We start from the raw sequence: 16645 nt of genomic DNA, 5'->3' as shown, positions 1-16645 counted from the left end.
TTAGAACTTCAAAATAAATAAGGAATGTCCGTTTAAGAGATGTCGCAAATTGCCTTGCTTAAGAGATATTGACATCTAAAATTATAATTAAAAATAAATAAAATTATATATATATATATATCAGTTTATTTAATGCTTTTATAAACTAAATATAATTATGCTTCATGTTGTTACTCTAATAGTAAATACAGATATGATAATCGTGCACAGTTTTCGTAATGAAAATTTTAATGCTGCTGCATTGTGAAAAAAATTATTCAAGCATGTGAAACAATTACAGCTCCCCAACTGCTCGTCGTCAAAAAATGCCAAGTTTGTATTTAAAGCCATTACATTACGGAAAATTAAAAATTATTTTAGAGTTCTCACTTCTCCTTTTAATAGAATATAGTTGAAACATATTTTAATTTATTTATAATATGATGAATTATAATAATAATTCCAAGTGTTTAGATAACAATATCTCTTGCGTATTTTTATTTGGAAGAAGGAGACGCATCTCTAGAAGAATCTTCTTATTTATTTTCAACTCGTAAATTCATATTTTAAATTAGGACTTTTACAATTATAACAACTAATGACTCAACGCCATTATTATATAATATCTTTTTAAATATTATAATAAAACATTATTGTAATTTTTGTGCGAGATAATAATTACTAAAACATATTTTTTTTAATTCTACAAAAATGAACTCTCTGTGTGTAATATACAATATATTCTTGCTGTTGGATACCGTCGAAATCTTTTTATGATTCTACGCATAAGTTAAAAAGCTTATAAAACAGCTATAAAACAGTAGCATATTATAACAATTTTGCATCAAGTGCGGTTCTGCGCTGCCTCGATTTAAAGTTTAAATTATTCGTAATTCGCAACTCACAGCCTAGAGGCAACTAAGGGCAACTAAAATACGCACTTGTTAGTAATTTCCTAGATTAAACTTCTACTTTAGTTTTAAACGGTGCAAATGCGAGTCAGAGGTATTTAGCGTCGAATTGTACGAAGCATTTAACAAGATGCAACGTAATTCGCAAGTACCTTCATTCCAGGTAGTATCCTGCTCGTGGAACATTTTATCCTTTCAGGCTCATTACGATCACTCTGCAATATTTGCGCTATATTTTCAATTTGTACACAAAGATCGACAAATTTTTGTTATTCGATATCTTGCATTCGGATAGCAATCGAATTATTCAAAACGTCGAAAATCTAAGAAAAACATAGCGATTGCTTTACTCTATATTTTTTCTTCCTAATCACAAGAACAATTATATTTTTTCCTTTTCATAAAAAAAATAAGTTTTTTCATAAACCGAATCGTTTTAGAGTGAAAATTAAAATCCTTTTTTACCAAAAATATTGAACCTTATACATAATCCTTTCAAAAAAAATTTTAAATATCTTAAAAATTTTTCGAAAGACTAATATATGCAAAATGTAACATTCAACATTCTTGGTAAAAAAAAAATAATTTTAATTTTTACTCTAAAATGATTCAGTTTATGAAAAGACCAATTTTTTATAAAAATAAATCTTTCCATAAAAACAAAAAATATCAAAGTTTTATTGATGTCACGGAATTAGAATCTTCGTAAAAATTCCATTTACATATAATGAATAATATTAATAATTATACATATTTAATGAAAAAATCAGATTTCCCCATTTGCATTCTTGATGCGCAATTTCTGAAAATTGAGAGCCTCGAAGCTGCGTGTTTGACATTTTATGGCAAGATTATTCGCGTACGTGAAGAATGCGCATATCGCGCATCGTCTCTTATCAAACTGGCTGTATAAAATATGATTTATTTTCTAACAATGCAGCAATTCGTATTCCGACGAGGTCGGTCTCCCCTCGATCTCGTCGGATAAACAACGCACAACCTCCGATTTAATAACGTCCCTTATAGTTCCTTATTTCGCGCACGTTCGCGTCTGCAATTAAAGCCCATAGTTGGGCCATGAAAGTCGTGTAATCGTTGCGTTCTCGTCGCTCGCGTCAAGGATATAACAAGTCGGTCCCCCTGGATGTGAATTTCGTTCGTTCCTCCGGGTCCCGTTTTCTCGATCAGTCGTTTTGCTCTTAAACTGGCATAACTGTTTTACGACGTTTATCTATAAACCGAACGGAGAGATTTACGTTCCGTCGCGTTTTATAAGCGATATATATAAGAACGACATCATCTTGGAAAGAGGTACATCGAATTTACTCCGCCAAAACATACATCGACGTTTAAGTAAACCCTCGCTGCCACGATACCGCCATTTATTAACATATATTGCCCTCATTTTTTTACAACGCTCTATCGAGACTGAGTTCTACGTTCCAAGAGCAATGGCGGACGCATACGAATCGAAAAAAGGTATATTGTATTTTTTTTTTTTTTTATCAATAAAAATTAGTTTTTCTTTTCATAGACCGAATTATTTTAGAGTGAAAATTAAAATCATTTTTTTGCTAAATATCGAACGTTACATTTTGCGTATATTATCCTTTCAAAAAAATTTTAAATGTTTTAAAAACACCTTAAAATTTTTAAAAAAAATTTTTATAATAAACGGAACAAAAATAGCGTCTCGTTGGAATTATCTCGCTAATTATCTTTATCGAATTATAGAGATGTCTACTATATAATCAAATGTAGAAAATCATATTTGTCTGACAATTCATGAAATTGGAAGCGAAATTAAAAATAAAATTTGCAAAATATTGTATTCTAACTTCTCGAAACTAAAACTTCTTGAAGATAAAACAACATAAAAGTATTTATAATATTGTAATAAAATAAAATATAAATAAAGTTTGAAAATTGTTATATTATTACTTTTTCCGATAAAAAATGGGATAAAAGAATTAATAAAACGATAATAAAAAAATAATATAAATCACAGTTATACAATCATTTCGCCTATATATTTTTTTTGCGTGCGAAACCGTAAGCCAGAGCCGAATATTACAAAAATGTAAAAATCACGCGTACCTAATCTCTAAAACAGTGGACACACAAGCGTGTTCAAATTCGCACATATTCGTTTTTTTATCAAACATTTTTCGTATTTAAATAAGCGGTATGTGTGTTTTTTTTTTTAATATTTTCGCGCGCGATTCATTAACGTTCGCCAGTGAAAAAGAGAGCTAAAACACAGCAATCCACTGGCGCAATTAGTTCGCCAATTTACAGAGGGGCCGAGTGAATCAAAGCCACGATTAAGCACGTAAAAAGGCAAATCGAGCGCGTTCGCAAAACACGCACGCGAAGCCCTCTATAAAATTCGCATCGCCTCATTAAAAGTGGAAAACGTAAACTCCCTGGACTTGAAGCGAGAGAGCTTCTTGCGAGCACGAATTCTGGAGAATTGAGTGGCAAAGGGTCTCTCTTTCTCTCTTGCAGCTTGCAGCTGCAATTCCCTCGGTGCTAGTCACAAATACATGAGAATCCCCGGCGTCACGTCGCGTCGCGTCGCGTCGGCGAATCTCGATTTTCTCGCGCAAAGCTCTGTTACGAATGTGCTTCGAAAGACAAGCGGGCTGGGATCGTTCAATTATACATTCGCCCCCTCCGAAACATTCGGACAAATCTGAGAGATTCGCGACGGTTTGTTTTGACTAATTGAGTAAAACAAAGCGCGCGACTCTCTCTCTCTCTCTCTCTAATTCCTGTTTTCTAAATCCCGTCGTGATAAAGTTGCTTCTGGAAAGAGGCCATCTCTAAATTACGTCAGATTTTTTTTTTTTTTTTTGAATGGGAATTCGAATTTTCTCACACGGACAAAAAGAAGGGTTCAAATGGTTCTGACAAGATCAAATCTATAATAAGATTTTTTTCGTCGAAAAATCATGAATGATTTTCATTTTCATTTATTGATTAATATATGTGTATCGACTGATTTTAATTATTTTATAAAAATCATGAAAATGTTGCTTGATATTTTGTGGAAAAAAATGTATTTAAATTTTACTCACATTTGATTAATTCTTCGTCTCTGAAACAGAGTTAAAATATTTAAGAAAACATTATTAGTAAAATTGTAAAATAATATGGAAGATGCAGAGGGAAGAAAATCTTACGGTGGGACTTAGAAAGTACCAAAAATCATTTAAAAACATCTTACGTAATTCGGGGATAGTCTCAAACTAATTTCCGTTACGAAAAACTCGGAATGAAAGTAGTACAAGTCAAGTATAGAGTCAGACATGCGAAGTAGAAAAATTCATTCGCGTCGTCGGAAATGAAATTTGTCAAAGATCGATTGATTACGATTATAAACGCTTTTCTTTCTTGTCCGATTCGAAATGATCGGCTGCACAAAGTGCAAAAATGAAATAGACGTGACGAGAATCGGGGAATGTGAACGTGCGTTCTGAGGCGAAGAGTCCATATCGATTCGATAATTAAACGCTATATATTTATCTGTAATTTACATGATTCGATGCGAGGGCACGTCTCAGATATATTTATACACATTGTCTGCTTTGCTCCTAATATATTTACATTTTACATTTTATTTATGATTTACCTTAAACTCCCCAAAAATTCGAGAGTTACTATCGGATCGGCCGCGTTATCACTCGGTTCGTTGTAACAAACACTACTCTCATGGCAGAAATGTATTTTTTGGACAATTATGTAACTCTTTGCTCGAGAGACAGGTAAATTAATTAATAAATTGCAGATCGAAATCAGTTTTGCTTCTTTTTTTAATCAAAAAACGCCAAGAGTGTTATATTTAATTTGACAGGAATCTCAAGCAAATTTTATAAATTTAACTTTATAAAGTTCATAAACTTTATAATATAATTACTTTTGACAAAAAATATGCGTTTAATTTCACGTACATTTTTTACTCTTTCCAACGGATGATTTTAATGGATTTTTATTACAAAATATGAATTTTTAAATTGATCAAAAAGTTCAAAACTACAAAGAGTAATAATTTCGAGATATTTCGCAGAGTCGATCGATATCAAATGATTTAATGATTAATCTTCTCGTGCAAGAACTACATTTTTCAGAACGAATAAAATGGAAATATATTTCACATACGAAATATGACTAATTAATCAAAGTGGGAAAAAATATATCGAAAAATATATAAAATCACACATATAAACTTTCTTAAAATAATATGAGGGAGCGAGAAGCCTCACTTCCTATCTGCTTATTAAAGCTCTTCATTGAGGGTTTCAGTCATTAGCGGAAAGTTTGTAGAATCTTTCGGTGACCTCAAACAAGAACGTATATCAATTAAACTTGCGTGAAGTATAATACAAGTAATCGCGCGTTCCTCGTGTCCCCGAGAGAGACAGACACCGAGGTTGAAAATACACGAGGGAATTTAGGAATGATAACCGCCCCATCGGGTGACGTTTTAGCTCTCTCATCAACGTCGCGCATCGATCTTCTTGTTCGAACATCCGATCAAATCGATCTGTCAATCGATGACTGGAATCTCACGGGGAATGCAGATACGTTTTCATTCTCTTCACGACGACGAAAATTTCAAAGGGAATCCCAAACGCCGTCCTGTTTCATCGATAAAACATCATTCATTCTTGCGCACCCTCTCCTTTTTATTTTCCATCGCATAAAATAATAAATGCGTCTCTGCGATATTATAAAGTAAGTACATATGGAAACAAAGCGCGAACCTGCCGATTTTGTTATTAAAAACAAAAAAATATTTTAATAAAAAAATTAATTCTCTTTTGCTCCGCGGAAAAGCATTTATTATTCTGTTCAACACTGTTCGGTAGAAAAATTTGGGTTTTCTTGTTAAAAACGGTCCTCGTTAAAATTTTTGTGTTCAATATTTAATACGATCATGTGTTAATTTAACATATTACTGTTCTGTTAATTGAACTTTGTTAAATTATGAAAAGAACTGAAAAAATGTAAAAACGATGTGTATCTATTTTTAATTTTACACAATAAATATGTTCTGCTATCAACAGAAATTTTCTGTTGAATTTCTATTTTATAACATAAGTAGGGCTGCTAAAATCTAAAATTAACATTTTTTTGTATTAATTTTTACATTAAAATTATGTTATTAATTTTACACAAAATTTATTTTAAATTACTCGAAGTTTTGCATTTATTTTGTGTATTAAAATATCAACACAATATTTATGTCTCCATTTAACATATCCATATATATTATATTAAATTAACCCAAAAATTTCTGTGGACCGTTTGGGACATATGATATCAATTTTGAACAAAAAAATTCCAACTGTGAACCAATAAAAAAAGAAAAGCACGCGCAAAAATGACGTTTACGCTCTTTATACGTATCTCGCTGGTTCGCCAACAAACTCTCGATGACTTTCAACCGCGTGATCGTTGCAAACCGGCGCAAACGATATGTTGAACGGTTCACCAGCGATAATAACACTCGCCCTGGAAACTCGGCCACTCCCGTCAAATTTACACTGCGGTCGCTCAATCGACCGTTTATTACCGCATCAGGACAACCCGGCTACTCGAGTGGCTTCTCCACCACACTCTGGAACACGCGGAAGAGGAAGGAGGATAGTAAAGGCGCATTAACTCGTCCTTTCGAAGGTACACCGGAGAACCAGCAGCGTCGTCGTGATCGTCAGCAGCAGCAGCGACGGAGGTGGACGATGGGGTGGACCAGCGGATTTCGTGGGCTGATTTCGCGCCTGGTCGTTCATCACGTCGCTGGATATCGCCGCGCTGTTGGGCTCCGCCGAGGGACAGCTTATCGGCGCGGCGCTCATTGTGTCGCTGGCGTTGCCGCCCGCAAGATCACGTGAGCAGCGGCTGGCGTGATGGGCCAGACAGGCGGCGTAGGCGATCGCGTGCGGGATGTAGCTCTGGTCGACGCTGCCGGAGAACAGGGTGCTCGCCAGGGGCCCGATGGCGAACACCGGCACGTCCTCGCCACCGTGCGTCGCCCACGCCCTCGGCACTCCCGCCGTCTGTAATTATATATAGTCGTGAGGTGCGATTATTGTTAGCCACCGCTATCTAAACCGACCGCCGGAAGGGAAGATTGTTGTGCGCGGCCACTTCCGGGGCGTCCCTCTTCGCTTGAGGACTATTTAAAAATCGCAGAGAGAGAGTGGTTTAATGGACGCGAGGACTGATAAGAGTCGTGTTGATTCGCGATTAATTGATGGGAATGGTGTAATGGTTCTACGAACATGTGACTGAACATTATAATATATTTGGTACCTTTTATAATTATATTTATACAGAGGATTTTCTTTTGGAATTTACTCTAAGATATAAAATGTATTCGATTAATTTTATATCTTAAAAACCAAATTAGGCAAGAATTGATTGACCAACACCGGTAAAATTAAAATTCTTTTATTAAAAAAAGGAAACGACGTTTCGACCATCAATTGGGTCCTCTTCAGGCTGTTGAATTAAAATACATATTGAAATAACTAAATAATCAGGTAACTGTCAGTTGTAACCAAGCAAAAATGACAGTCTTGAAAGTAAAAATAGGAACCGAAAGTTCAGTTTGACATGTAAATTTACACTTTATATCTTAATTAAATATTAAAATAAATAATACTATGGTTCTACGAAAATGTGACTGAACATTATAATATATTTGATACCTTTTATAATTATATTTATACAGAGGATTTTCTCTTGAAATTTACCCTAAGATATAAAATGTATTCGATTAATTTTATATTTTAATTAAATATTGAAATAAATAATACAATTTATTATGTGTACATATTAATATTTTTTATTGTGGTAAATGTTAATCAGAGAAATTCATAAAAATCTTTCGATTATTGTAGCTACTAATACTAACTGAATCGAGAGCCGGAAGGGAAGATTGTTGTGCACGGACACTTCCGGGGCGTCCCTTTTCCTTGAGGAACTTAAAAATCGCCGAGAGAGAGAGAGAGAGTGCTTTAATGGACGTGATACGCGAGGACTGATAAGAGTCGTGTTGATTCGTGCTTAATTGATGAAAATAGTGTGTAAATGGTGTTCTTCGAAAATATGTTCGATTAATTTTATATTTTAATTAAATAATAAAATATAAATTTTGTCCCACGATTACCATGATTTTCAGAATAAATTTTAATAAAAAATTCTCTCCGTGTATTTAAAATTATATTTTTATTAATCATATTTTTTATATTTCCTTTTTACATGAGAGTGAATTTAATAAGGCCAAAAAAATGTTATCAAATATTACTCAATATCATGAGAAAAATTTATATGAGAATTCTCGAATTTTTATTCCGACGAGAGCAATAAAACATTCTCGTTAAAGATATAAGCGTATTTTTTATGGGTATATTTTGATACGCGCAAATATTTGTGGCGGAAAAACGTCTTAAATGTCTTAAAAGAGTGTTAAAAAAAAGACCGTTCTCGGTTTTGTCCGAGAATATTATTTTATAGATTGCTGGGTAGTGAAGCATTATTTTTTTAATGAATCTGCTTTTATAACTATGGTTATATCTATAGAATATGACGTTAAAAGGAAAACCGGCAATATTTTTTCCTTCTCATTTATATTCTCATTTTATACTTATATTGAAACAAATTATTTTTTTTATAACGAGAAACGTCAAATTGTTACAGAAACATACATATATGTATGTACGCGTGCATATAAAAGTTAGTTTCCTGAAAATGTATAGAAATTAAAAATATATGTTTATATATATATATATATATATATATATATATATATATATACAGTATATGTATGTATGTACACAATTTAACTCGTAAAATAAAATTTAAAAAATTATGTTATAAAGTCTCGTATACTAGAATCATTAAAAATCCATTACGCGATTAGCACATTAAAAAAAGAAACATATAAGCTTTGATTAAGTGTCCATTTTTAAATTTATTTCCATGAAAATAATTTATTTCAAAGCAAAACTGTCACGCACTCTCTCGGTAATTAAATAGAAATTAAACATTGTTTCCTGAACAAATACAAAATTGTACTTCTATCACGACTTACAACACGAGATACGCAATGGATAGTTTACTTTCAAAATAATACACCCATATCTCTAGTTAAAACAATTTGTCTTAATTTGTATTTATTCATTCTTCAATTTAATTTATATTATTATCACTGTACTTATACTATCTTTTACGTTTCCTTTTACACAACCTCGTGAAGACCCCGTAAAGAAAAACCGGCGATAAATATTATTTTTTTCTCATTTTCATCGAAACGCGTATTGCTTTAAAACTCGTACCGTTTCTAACGAAACCGGCTCATTTAGAATTAAAGAGAGGTAAAATTAAAATGAGAATAAAATTAAAATAACCCGGGTTCGCGCACCGAGAGCTTCAACTACGAGTCCTTTCCACATTGTATTTAGCCAGCGGTTCCCGCCGCGACTCAAATGAGACGCGTTGCTGCAGCAGAATTCTCTCACAATATTTCCACGTTTCGTCGGGGACGAGCGTAAACCCTTTGCCACGATCTCGCTTCGACAATCAGATGAAAGACCAGGGAAAGGGAAGCGGTCGAGTCGAAAGGAAGAAGGTGGTTTTGCGCAATGAAACACGATGGCCCGGACCTTCAGGGGAGACAACGAATGCGGCTAGAGGTTGGCGACGATAATATATTTCAGCCTCTCTTTCTTATTTACTTTCCCTCGACGAGCTTATCGGTATTCGAGATACGCGCGGAGCGAAATTCCCTCTCGTCGACGAGGTACAATCAAGTTTGATTGAAACTAATCTATATAATGCGTTCATAGGCGTCGCGCCATAGAGAGAGCTTCGGAATTAGTTTCATCTTCTCAGCTTTATCTCCGTGTCAAATTTCGACAGCAAGATAAATACAATATTTTTCTTCCCTTTCTTCGTACAGAATTTATTACATAAATTAATGTAATATTACATTTATTATATACATATGTAATATTATGTAATCTTACATTTGTAATTGTAACATTACATGAATTTTTATATATAATATTACATTTGTAATTGTAAATAAATTTTTATATATAATATTACATTTATTATAATTATGTAATTTTACATTTATTACATAAATTATGTAATATTACATTTATTATATACATATGTAATATTATGTAATCTTACATTTGTAATTGTAATATTACATGAATTTTTATATGTAATATTACATTTGTAATTGTAAATAAATTTTTATATGTAATATTACATTTATTATAATTATGTAATATTACATTTATTATATGTAAAATGAAAAATGTAGAAAGATTGGTTGTAATTATTGTTATATTATTATATAGATTATAATTATACATAGAAAGAATTTTCTCTTAAATTTATCCCTGAAAATCATGGCAATCGTGATGGGTATTCATCAAGAATTTTATAAGAGTTTGTCTAATTAACATTTGCACCACGATCAAAAATATTTATATCTATTACAATAGGATAATATTGATATTTAATATTTAATATTTTAATATATTAAACATGTACTATGTTAAAAACTTATAATTCTATAAATGTTTTAAATAGAATGCATATAAAAAAAGTTATAAAATAAACCTATAAACATATAAAATATTTTATATAAAGTTTAAAATGCAGTATAATATTTTCAATTAACATGCAGCATGGTAATTTTCGGCTAATTACCAAACATGATAAAATTTCTAGTGAGTTTTGCGAAAATATAACGAAAAATTCTCTCCATGTATATATACAATATATTATTACATATATTTTATTATTATTATAATTACATATATATAATAATAATTAATGCTTCTGCATCCAATTAAAGTAACAATATAAAAATCATGATTTAGATGTATCATTATTTTATATTAAAAATTTATACCTCTTTTCAGATGTCTCGAAATTTAATTGTAAGATCGAAAGAAAATTATGTACGAAAAAATAAAAGTTTTAAATTAAATAATTTATGAAAAAAATGTTCACTAGTCGAAATATAAATTCTGCAAGCGCTGGCAGATACTCTCGGCATTTCTGGAATAAGAATAAAATGCAAAGAGATGCATTACAGTCCCCGAAATTTCGCGAGAATAGCTTAAAGTTCGGTCACGTTGCTTTATCTACAGCTACAACTTGTAAAGACATATAAGTACACGGCTGTAAAAGACAAATAATAGATATAAAAATAAAAGAAACATAGTCCAGCTCTCTCTTCCAAAGAGAATCTTTTCCACGAGATAGTTGCTGGGCAATAATACTAAAACACGGCGAGAACAGTCGCCGCCGCGTGTTTGCTCCAAATAAGCAAATAAAAATCCCGGCGTTCCACGCATCCTCCCTTGGGAAAAATCCCGTCGGCGGCAATGATTGCGTAAGGCAACTTACCAGGGAGGGACAAGACGTAGTAACTGGGAGATGGCGTCTTAAGGAATTACAGTTCTCGTCGGAGAGGAGCGTTAAATATCGTAAGAGGTTAGCGTTATCTACCCCATCGTGGTACATCGTAAGGTCGGTGTTTCCATCGGATAACGCGAAAGACTCGAGATATCGCGAGAAGCGAGACTTTATTTCCGGCAACAAAATCTACGGACATGCACCGAGTGCTCTCTCTCTCATACTGAAACATATACAAACAAGAAAATCAGATATAAAAGCAATAATAACGATGTAACTTGCTCGAGGGACCTTTAACGCTGCAGCAAATTCAACTGGCTATTTAATTTACCATTATCTCGCGCATTTTTATTTTATCTGCAAAATATAGAGCAAAGCGGCATTAAACCATGTTTATCAGCTAGTTTTGTAACAAATTTCTACACTGAAAAAACTACTCAATTCAAATAAATGTTTCTGTTTTAAAGATTTTTTTATATTAAATAAATATTTTTCACACCAAATTAGTATTATTAATCATACTAAAGTAATATTATTAATTTCTAATAAGTGACGTGTAAAAAAAGTATTGAAATAAATATAAAATAAATATAAAAATAAATATAAAAATATAAATATAAAAATATAAAAATAAATATAAAAGTATCGAAATAAATACGTATTTGAATAATTAAATAGTTTTTTTAAAATACTTTATTTAAACACTAACCACCGCGCGTATACAGTTCGTAATTTTTTATATTTTTCGAGGGAAATAAATGTTGAAAAATCGGGATCTTAAATTTCTATTCCGCTCCGCGTTTCTTTATCGCAAGATAAAGCTCGGCTGGCAGAAAATAAAAGGGAATACTTGCTTCGCGCGGAACAAAAACTCTATGCCAATGAACGCAAAGGGAACTACCCTTAAGACATCTGCGAGAGACGGATATTTCATACAAAGCCGGACGAAGTCGGCGATGCGCAACCCAGCAGATTTGTACTACTTTTAAGAAGATATGCAAGAATATATGCTAATGTAATTAATTTTTTAAATTCTATTTTTTTGTTATTTTTATTTTTTTATATTAAATGTGCAAATAAATTCCAGTGTTTTTGGAAAGGGCACTAAATGCTGAATTTTTTTACTGATTCCAATGCGAGCGAGAAAAAAAAAGAAATGCGAACCGGCGAATTATTGAAGCGAAAGTTGAAGCTGCTCACATATTTTGTGCGAACGGAAAGAATCGAACGTAAACTAAAACGGCTCGATATCAGCTCGGGTATACGATATTTAATTCGTACCAGATATCAAGTATTAACTCCTATAGCGTGTAATTACTGACACAAATTACTGGAGTAGATAATAACCTTCTTTATCTGCTTTTTATTTGTACGATGTCGGTGTAGATATAAAATGCGCTGTGGGAATTTTGTAGAGCGTTTTGTAATATAAATACATAGCAAACATTATGCCGAATGACCCGGAATTAGCCCAGATATAGAATTTCATTGGTCTTTTTTACAAAATTCGAAATCGCCTTTTCGATGCCAAAAATATCGAGTTGTTAATCGAGCTGCCGATTCAGTATCATCTCGTATATTAAATTGCAATTTTCGTTTCGATAAGGTTTTTCCAGCTTCAAATTGGAACAAATTTTAAATTGAACTGTTACAAATATCATGATTGTATTTACATGTTCTTTTATCATTTTTGTTATTTCAAATTGTTTTGTGAACTCAATTCGTTCACAGTTGAAAATTTTCTATTAAAAACAGATATTACATGTCTCAAACGGTCCACAGAAATTTTTCTGTTAATTTAACATAATATGGATATGTTAAATGAAGACACAAATATTGTGTCAATATTTTAACACAAAAGAAATGCAAAACTTCAAATAATTTGAAATAAATTTTGTGTAAAATTAACATAATTTTAATGTAAAATTTAACAAACAATATGTTAATTTTAGATCTTATCATCCCCACTTATATTATAAAATAGAAAATTAACATTTTTTTTCTGTAAATTTTAACAGACAAATATTGTCACTAATAAAGCAGAATATATTTATTGTGTAAACTTAAAAACAGATGCACATTGTGTTATTTTTACATTTTTGCAGTTGTTTTAATAATTTAACATTTAAGTTCAATTATAAAATTAACAGAACAGTAATATGTTAAATTAACACATAAATGTGTCAAATATTGAATACAAAAATTTGAACGGGGACCGTTCTTAACAAGATAACAGAAATTTTTCTACTGTGTTTAGATAAAGATTACAGAAATAAATGGTTATATACGTTGAGTCCGTTCTCCGTATATGTGTTCTCGTGATAAACAATTTTGATTGGAAATTAAAGGTCGTTGCTTACCCTGTCATCGTCGCGTGCACGTTTACCGCGTTTACTTCGTATATGATCATGAAATTTGCTGCTAATATCGCTCCGTAGATCCAGATTTACGGCTTTAATGCATATCTGACATTCACCGTGTAAATCACATTCCCGTAAAACGGAAGCAATCTCCCAATGTAAAATACGGCCGCTTCTTGTTTCGCGGGATATCGATTTATGCGAGGGAGAATTTGCCTTTACATAATAGTCCGGGGAAATGCAACCGAACGGGAGCTGCACGATACTGTCGTAGCAGTATTATACGATATTATCCTAAGCATCTCTCCAGACTGAGCTATGCGAATCGAATTCTTGCATTACATACATTTTAACAGACGTAATCGGCAAAGTAAGCACAGTTTACGGCGATACTTATCTCCCAAACTGCGATGCATAAAACGAGCCGCCAGTAAATCACGCTGCAATATTTATTGTTTCGCTGAAAAATTATGATATTTCGGAAACCTTGGTCCTTACCTGTTTCCGGCATCTCAAACTGAACACATTTTCAAGTAATGGCTTAAATAATCAACTATTCAATTTTTACAATTAATGTATTAATATTATTATTTTTTAAGATGTTCACTGAAAAAAATTGATTTAATTTGAATAAATATTTATTTCAATACTGCAAAATAAATCATTTATTTGAAACTAATAATATTTATTTGATATAAGAAAATTCTTTTCAAAACAAATAAATATTTATTTATTTCAAATATATGATTCATTTGACAGTATTGAACTAAATATGTATTAATTAGTCATTTTTTCAGAGCCTAAATAAAATTCAAAATTTTATAACACAAATTCTCAATAGAAAGTGTAAATTAATTTTTTGTAGAATAATATGCAGTGTGGAATTATTTTATATGTATATTTCTTTTATGCAAATATATATATTTCTATATATTTTTTGGGGGAAAAAATTACTAAAAATATGAATGCAATTAATTAACTATGAGTATTTCATGATGTTATTCAGCAAAATTTCTAGCTTAATAATTTATATATTAAATGTTTCGTTCAAAATATGTCATAAAAATTACATAATTCTTGGAACTTTCGTAATGTCTGACTATTATGCTTCAATATCACTTAAGGTGACGAAATATTCCGTGCTCCGTCCTTGTAATCGATCGTTGGCGAAAAGAGAGAGAGAGAGGAAAGTCGACGTAATTTATCGCCCTAATAGCCATCCAGATTTTAATCAGTTTCTTCCCCGGGCCACTTACCGTTTATGACGATTCACTCTGACGGGACATTTCGAGAAATTGAATAAAATCATGCTCAAGAGTCACCGCCAGATGATATTCTTATAACTTCAGAACGAATTTTCTCAATGCATTTCGAGAAGGTCGCACGAATTGCTATTGCGAATCTGTGATCCCGACAAAACCGATTTTTAATATCACTACGGATATAATAATAATAATAGTATAATAATAATAATAATAATAATAATAATAATAATAATAATAACAAAGAGAAAAATTTAGTACCGTATTTGCAACTTTTCGAATCTTAATATTAAACATCTTGACAATGAAACTTTCAACCAAAATTACTGCACCGTTTTTTCACTTATAATATAAGTAGCTGTAAAATAAAATTCTATATAAAAAAAAAAAATAAAATATATACTTTCGACATATTTTGTATATTTCGTATTTAAATATGTCATGATACTCTCTATTAATCAAGATTTAATTTATATTAATCTTGCAGTGAAACGTACGGTATGTTATGTTTATATAAGGTACCGTAATTATAAACAACGCGTGCAGGATTTGTACAATAAAATTTATTCGTATCCACACGTCGGAGACTAAATTATTGCACATACGTGTTCAGTATGATAATGCAAAGCGAATAAAAGCGCAGAATGATCTACCCTGCGTTTCGCGACATAACTCAGCGATGTCAAATGATATCCGTAGTGTAAATATACCTCTCTGCCTCCGAATAGTAAAAGCAAAATGGTATAAAACTATACGAGAGAAATTGCGGATAGCTGTTAAAATACGCGGCGAAATATTTTTGTTTACAGATTAATATAAATTCAAATCTTTATGTAAATATACGCTATGTACGAAAATGGCTGCCGAGAAATACTTCCGCGTGATGTAACGTAGCACAATCGAAAGAATAAATACGAATTCTCGCATAAAGTTATTTTTAACGAAGGAGATTAAATCGATAAACGACGGGCAAATGCGCAGGTGGAATTGTCAGGTATATATTGTACATAAATATAGATAAAAATATGTATATACATATATCAGTCAAAAATATAGCACACACACACACACACACATGAAAATAAATAAACCAGATAACTTATATTAAATTTCTTGTAAAAATATTTCATATCCCGCTCTTGCAATTTCTCTTCGTAAATTATTCATTTCCCTTTTTAAAATTGTTTATTAACAAAAAAAACCATTTTTTTCTCTCGACAGACATTAGAAACACTGCAAAATTAGCACTTTTTCCAGAAAGATAATTATCGCGATCAGGTTCATAAAATTTATATAATCCTTTCTTTCGAGCTCTGTTTTAGTTCTGTTTTACTGACTTTAAGTTATGTTAGGTTCATTTTTTATTGAATATTTGATTGAAAACATCTCCACAACGAAAGTGTATTATTCTTTCATGTCATCTCGATTGGGAAGCGCCATATTTTGTGCAGATATAAATTGCAGAACTTTTGTATTAAATAAGTATTATTATGAACTGATGCACGAGGTCGATAAAAAACTGTAATATTTTAACTTTTATTAGTCTTTTATACGAAATTACAGCGCTCCCCGTTCATTATGATCAGTACTTTAATTGTGGAGAAGGATTTTTCAATCTGTATAGCCAATAAAATAAAAGCCCTTGAACTCAAAGTCGGTAAAACAGACATGGTCAGCATTAATT

The 16645-nt window shown here is 31.7% G+C and overlaps 1 protein-coding gene across 1 annotated transcript in view; it reads right to left on the bottom strand.

Moving 5' to 3' along the window:
• Window positions 1-3692: 3692 nt before the first annotated feature.
• The window catches only part of LOC114933876 (alkaline phosphatase), a 254391-nt gene continuing 241438 nt past the window's right edge, over window positions 3693-16645 (bottom strand). The window contains exon 9 of the mRNA XM_085484700.1: window positions 3693-6952. Coding sequence (XP_085340826.1) covers window positions 6554-6952 — 399 coding nt within the window. The 3' untranslated portion in view covers window positions 3693-6553. The remainder of the gene's footprint in view (window positions 6953-16645) is intronic.

Source organism: Nylanderia fulva, unplaced genomic scaffold, assembly GCF_048542155.1.
Source record: "Nylanderia fulva isolate GAGA-0341 unplaced genomic scaffold, ASM4854215v1 Scaffold31, whole genome shotgun sequence".
Lineage (NCBI taxonomy): Eukaryota > Metazoa > Arthropoda > Insecta > Hymenoptera > Formicidae > Nylanderia > Nylanderia fulva.
This window is presented reverse-complemented; position numbering and strand designations above follow the sequence as displayed.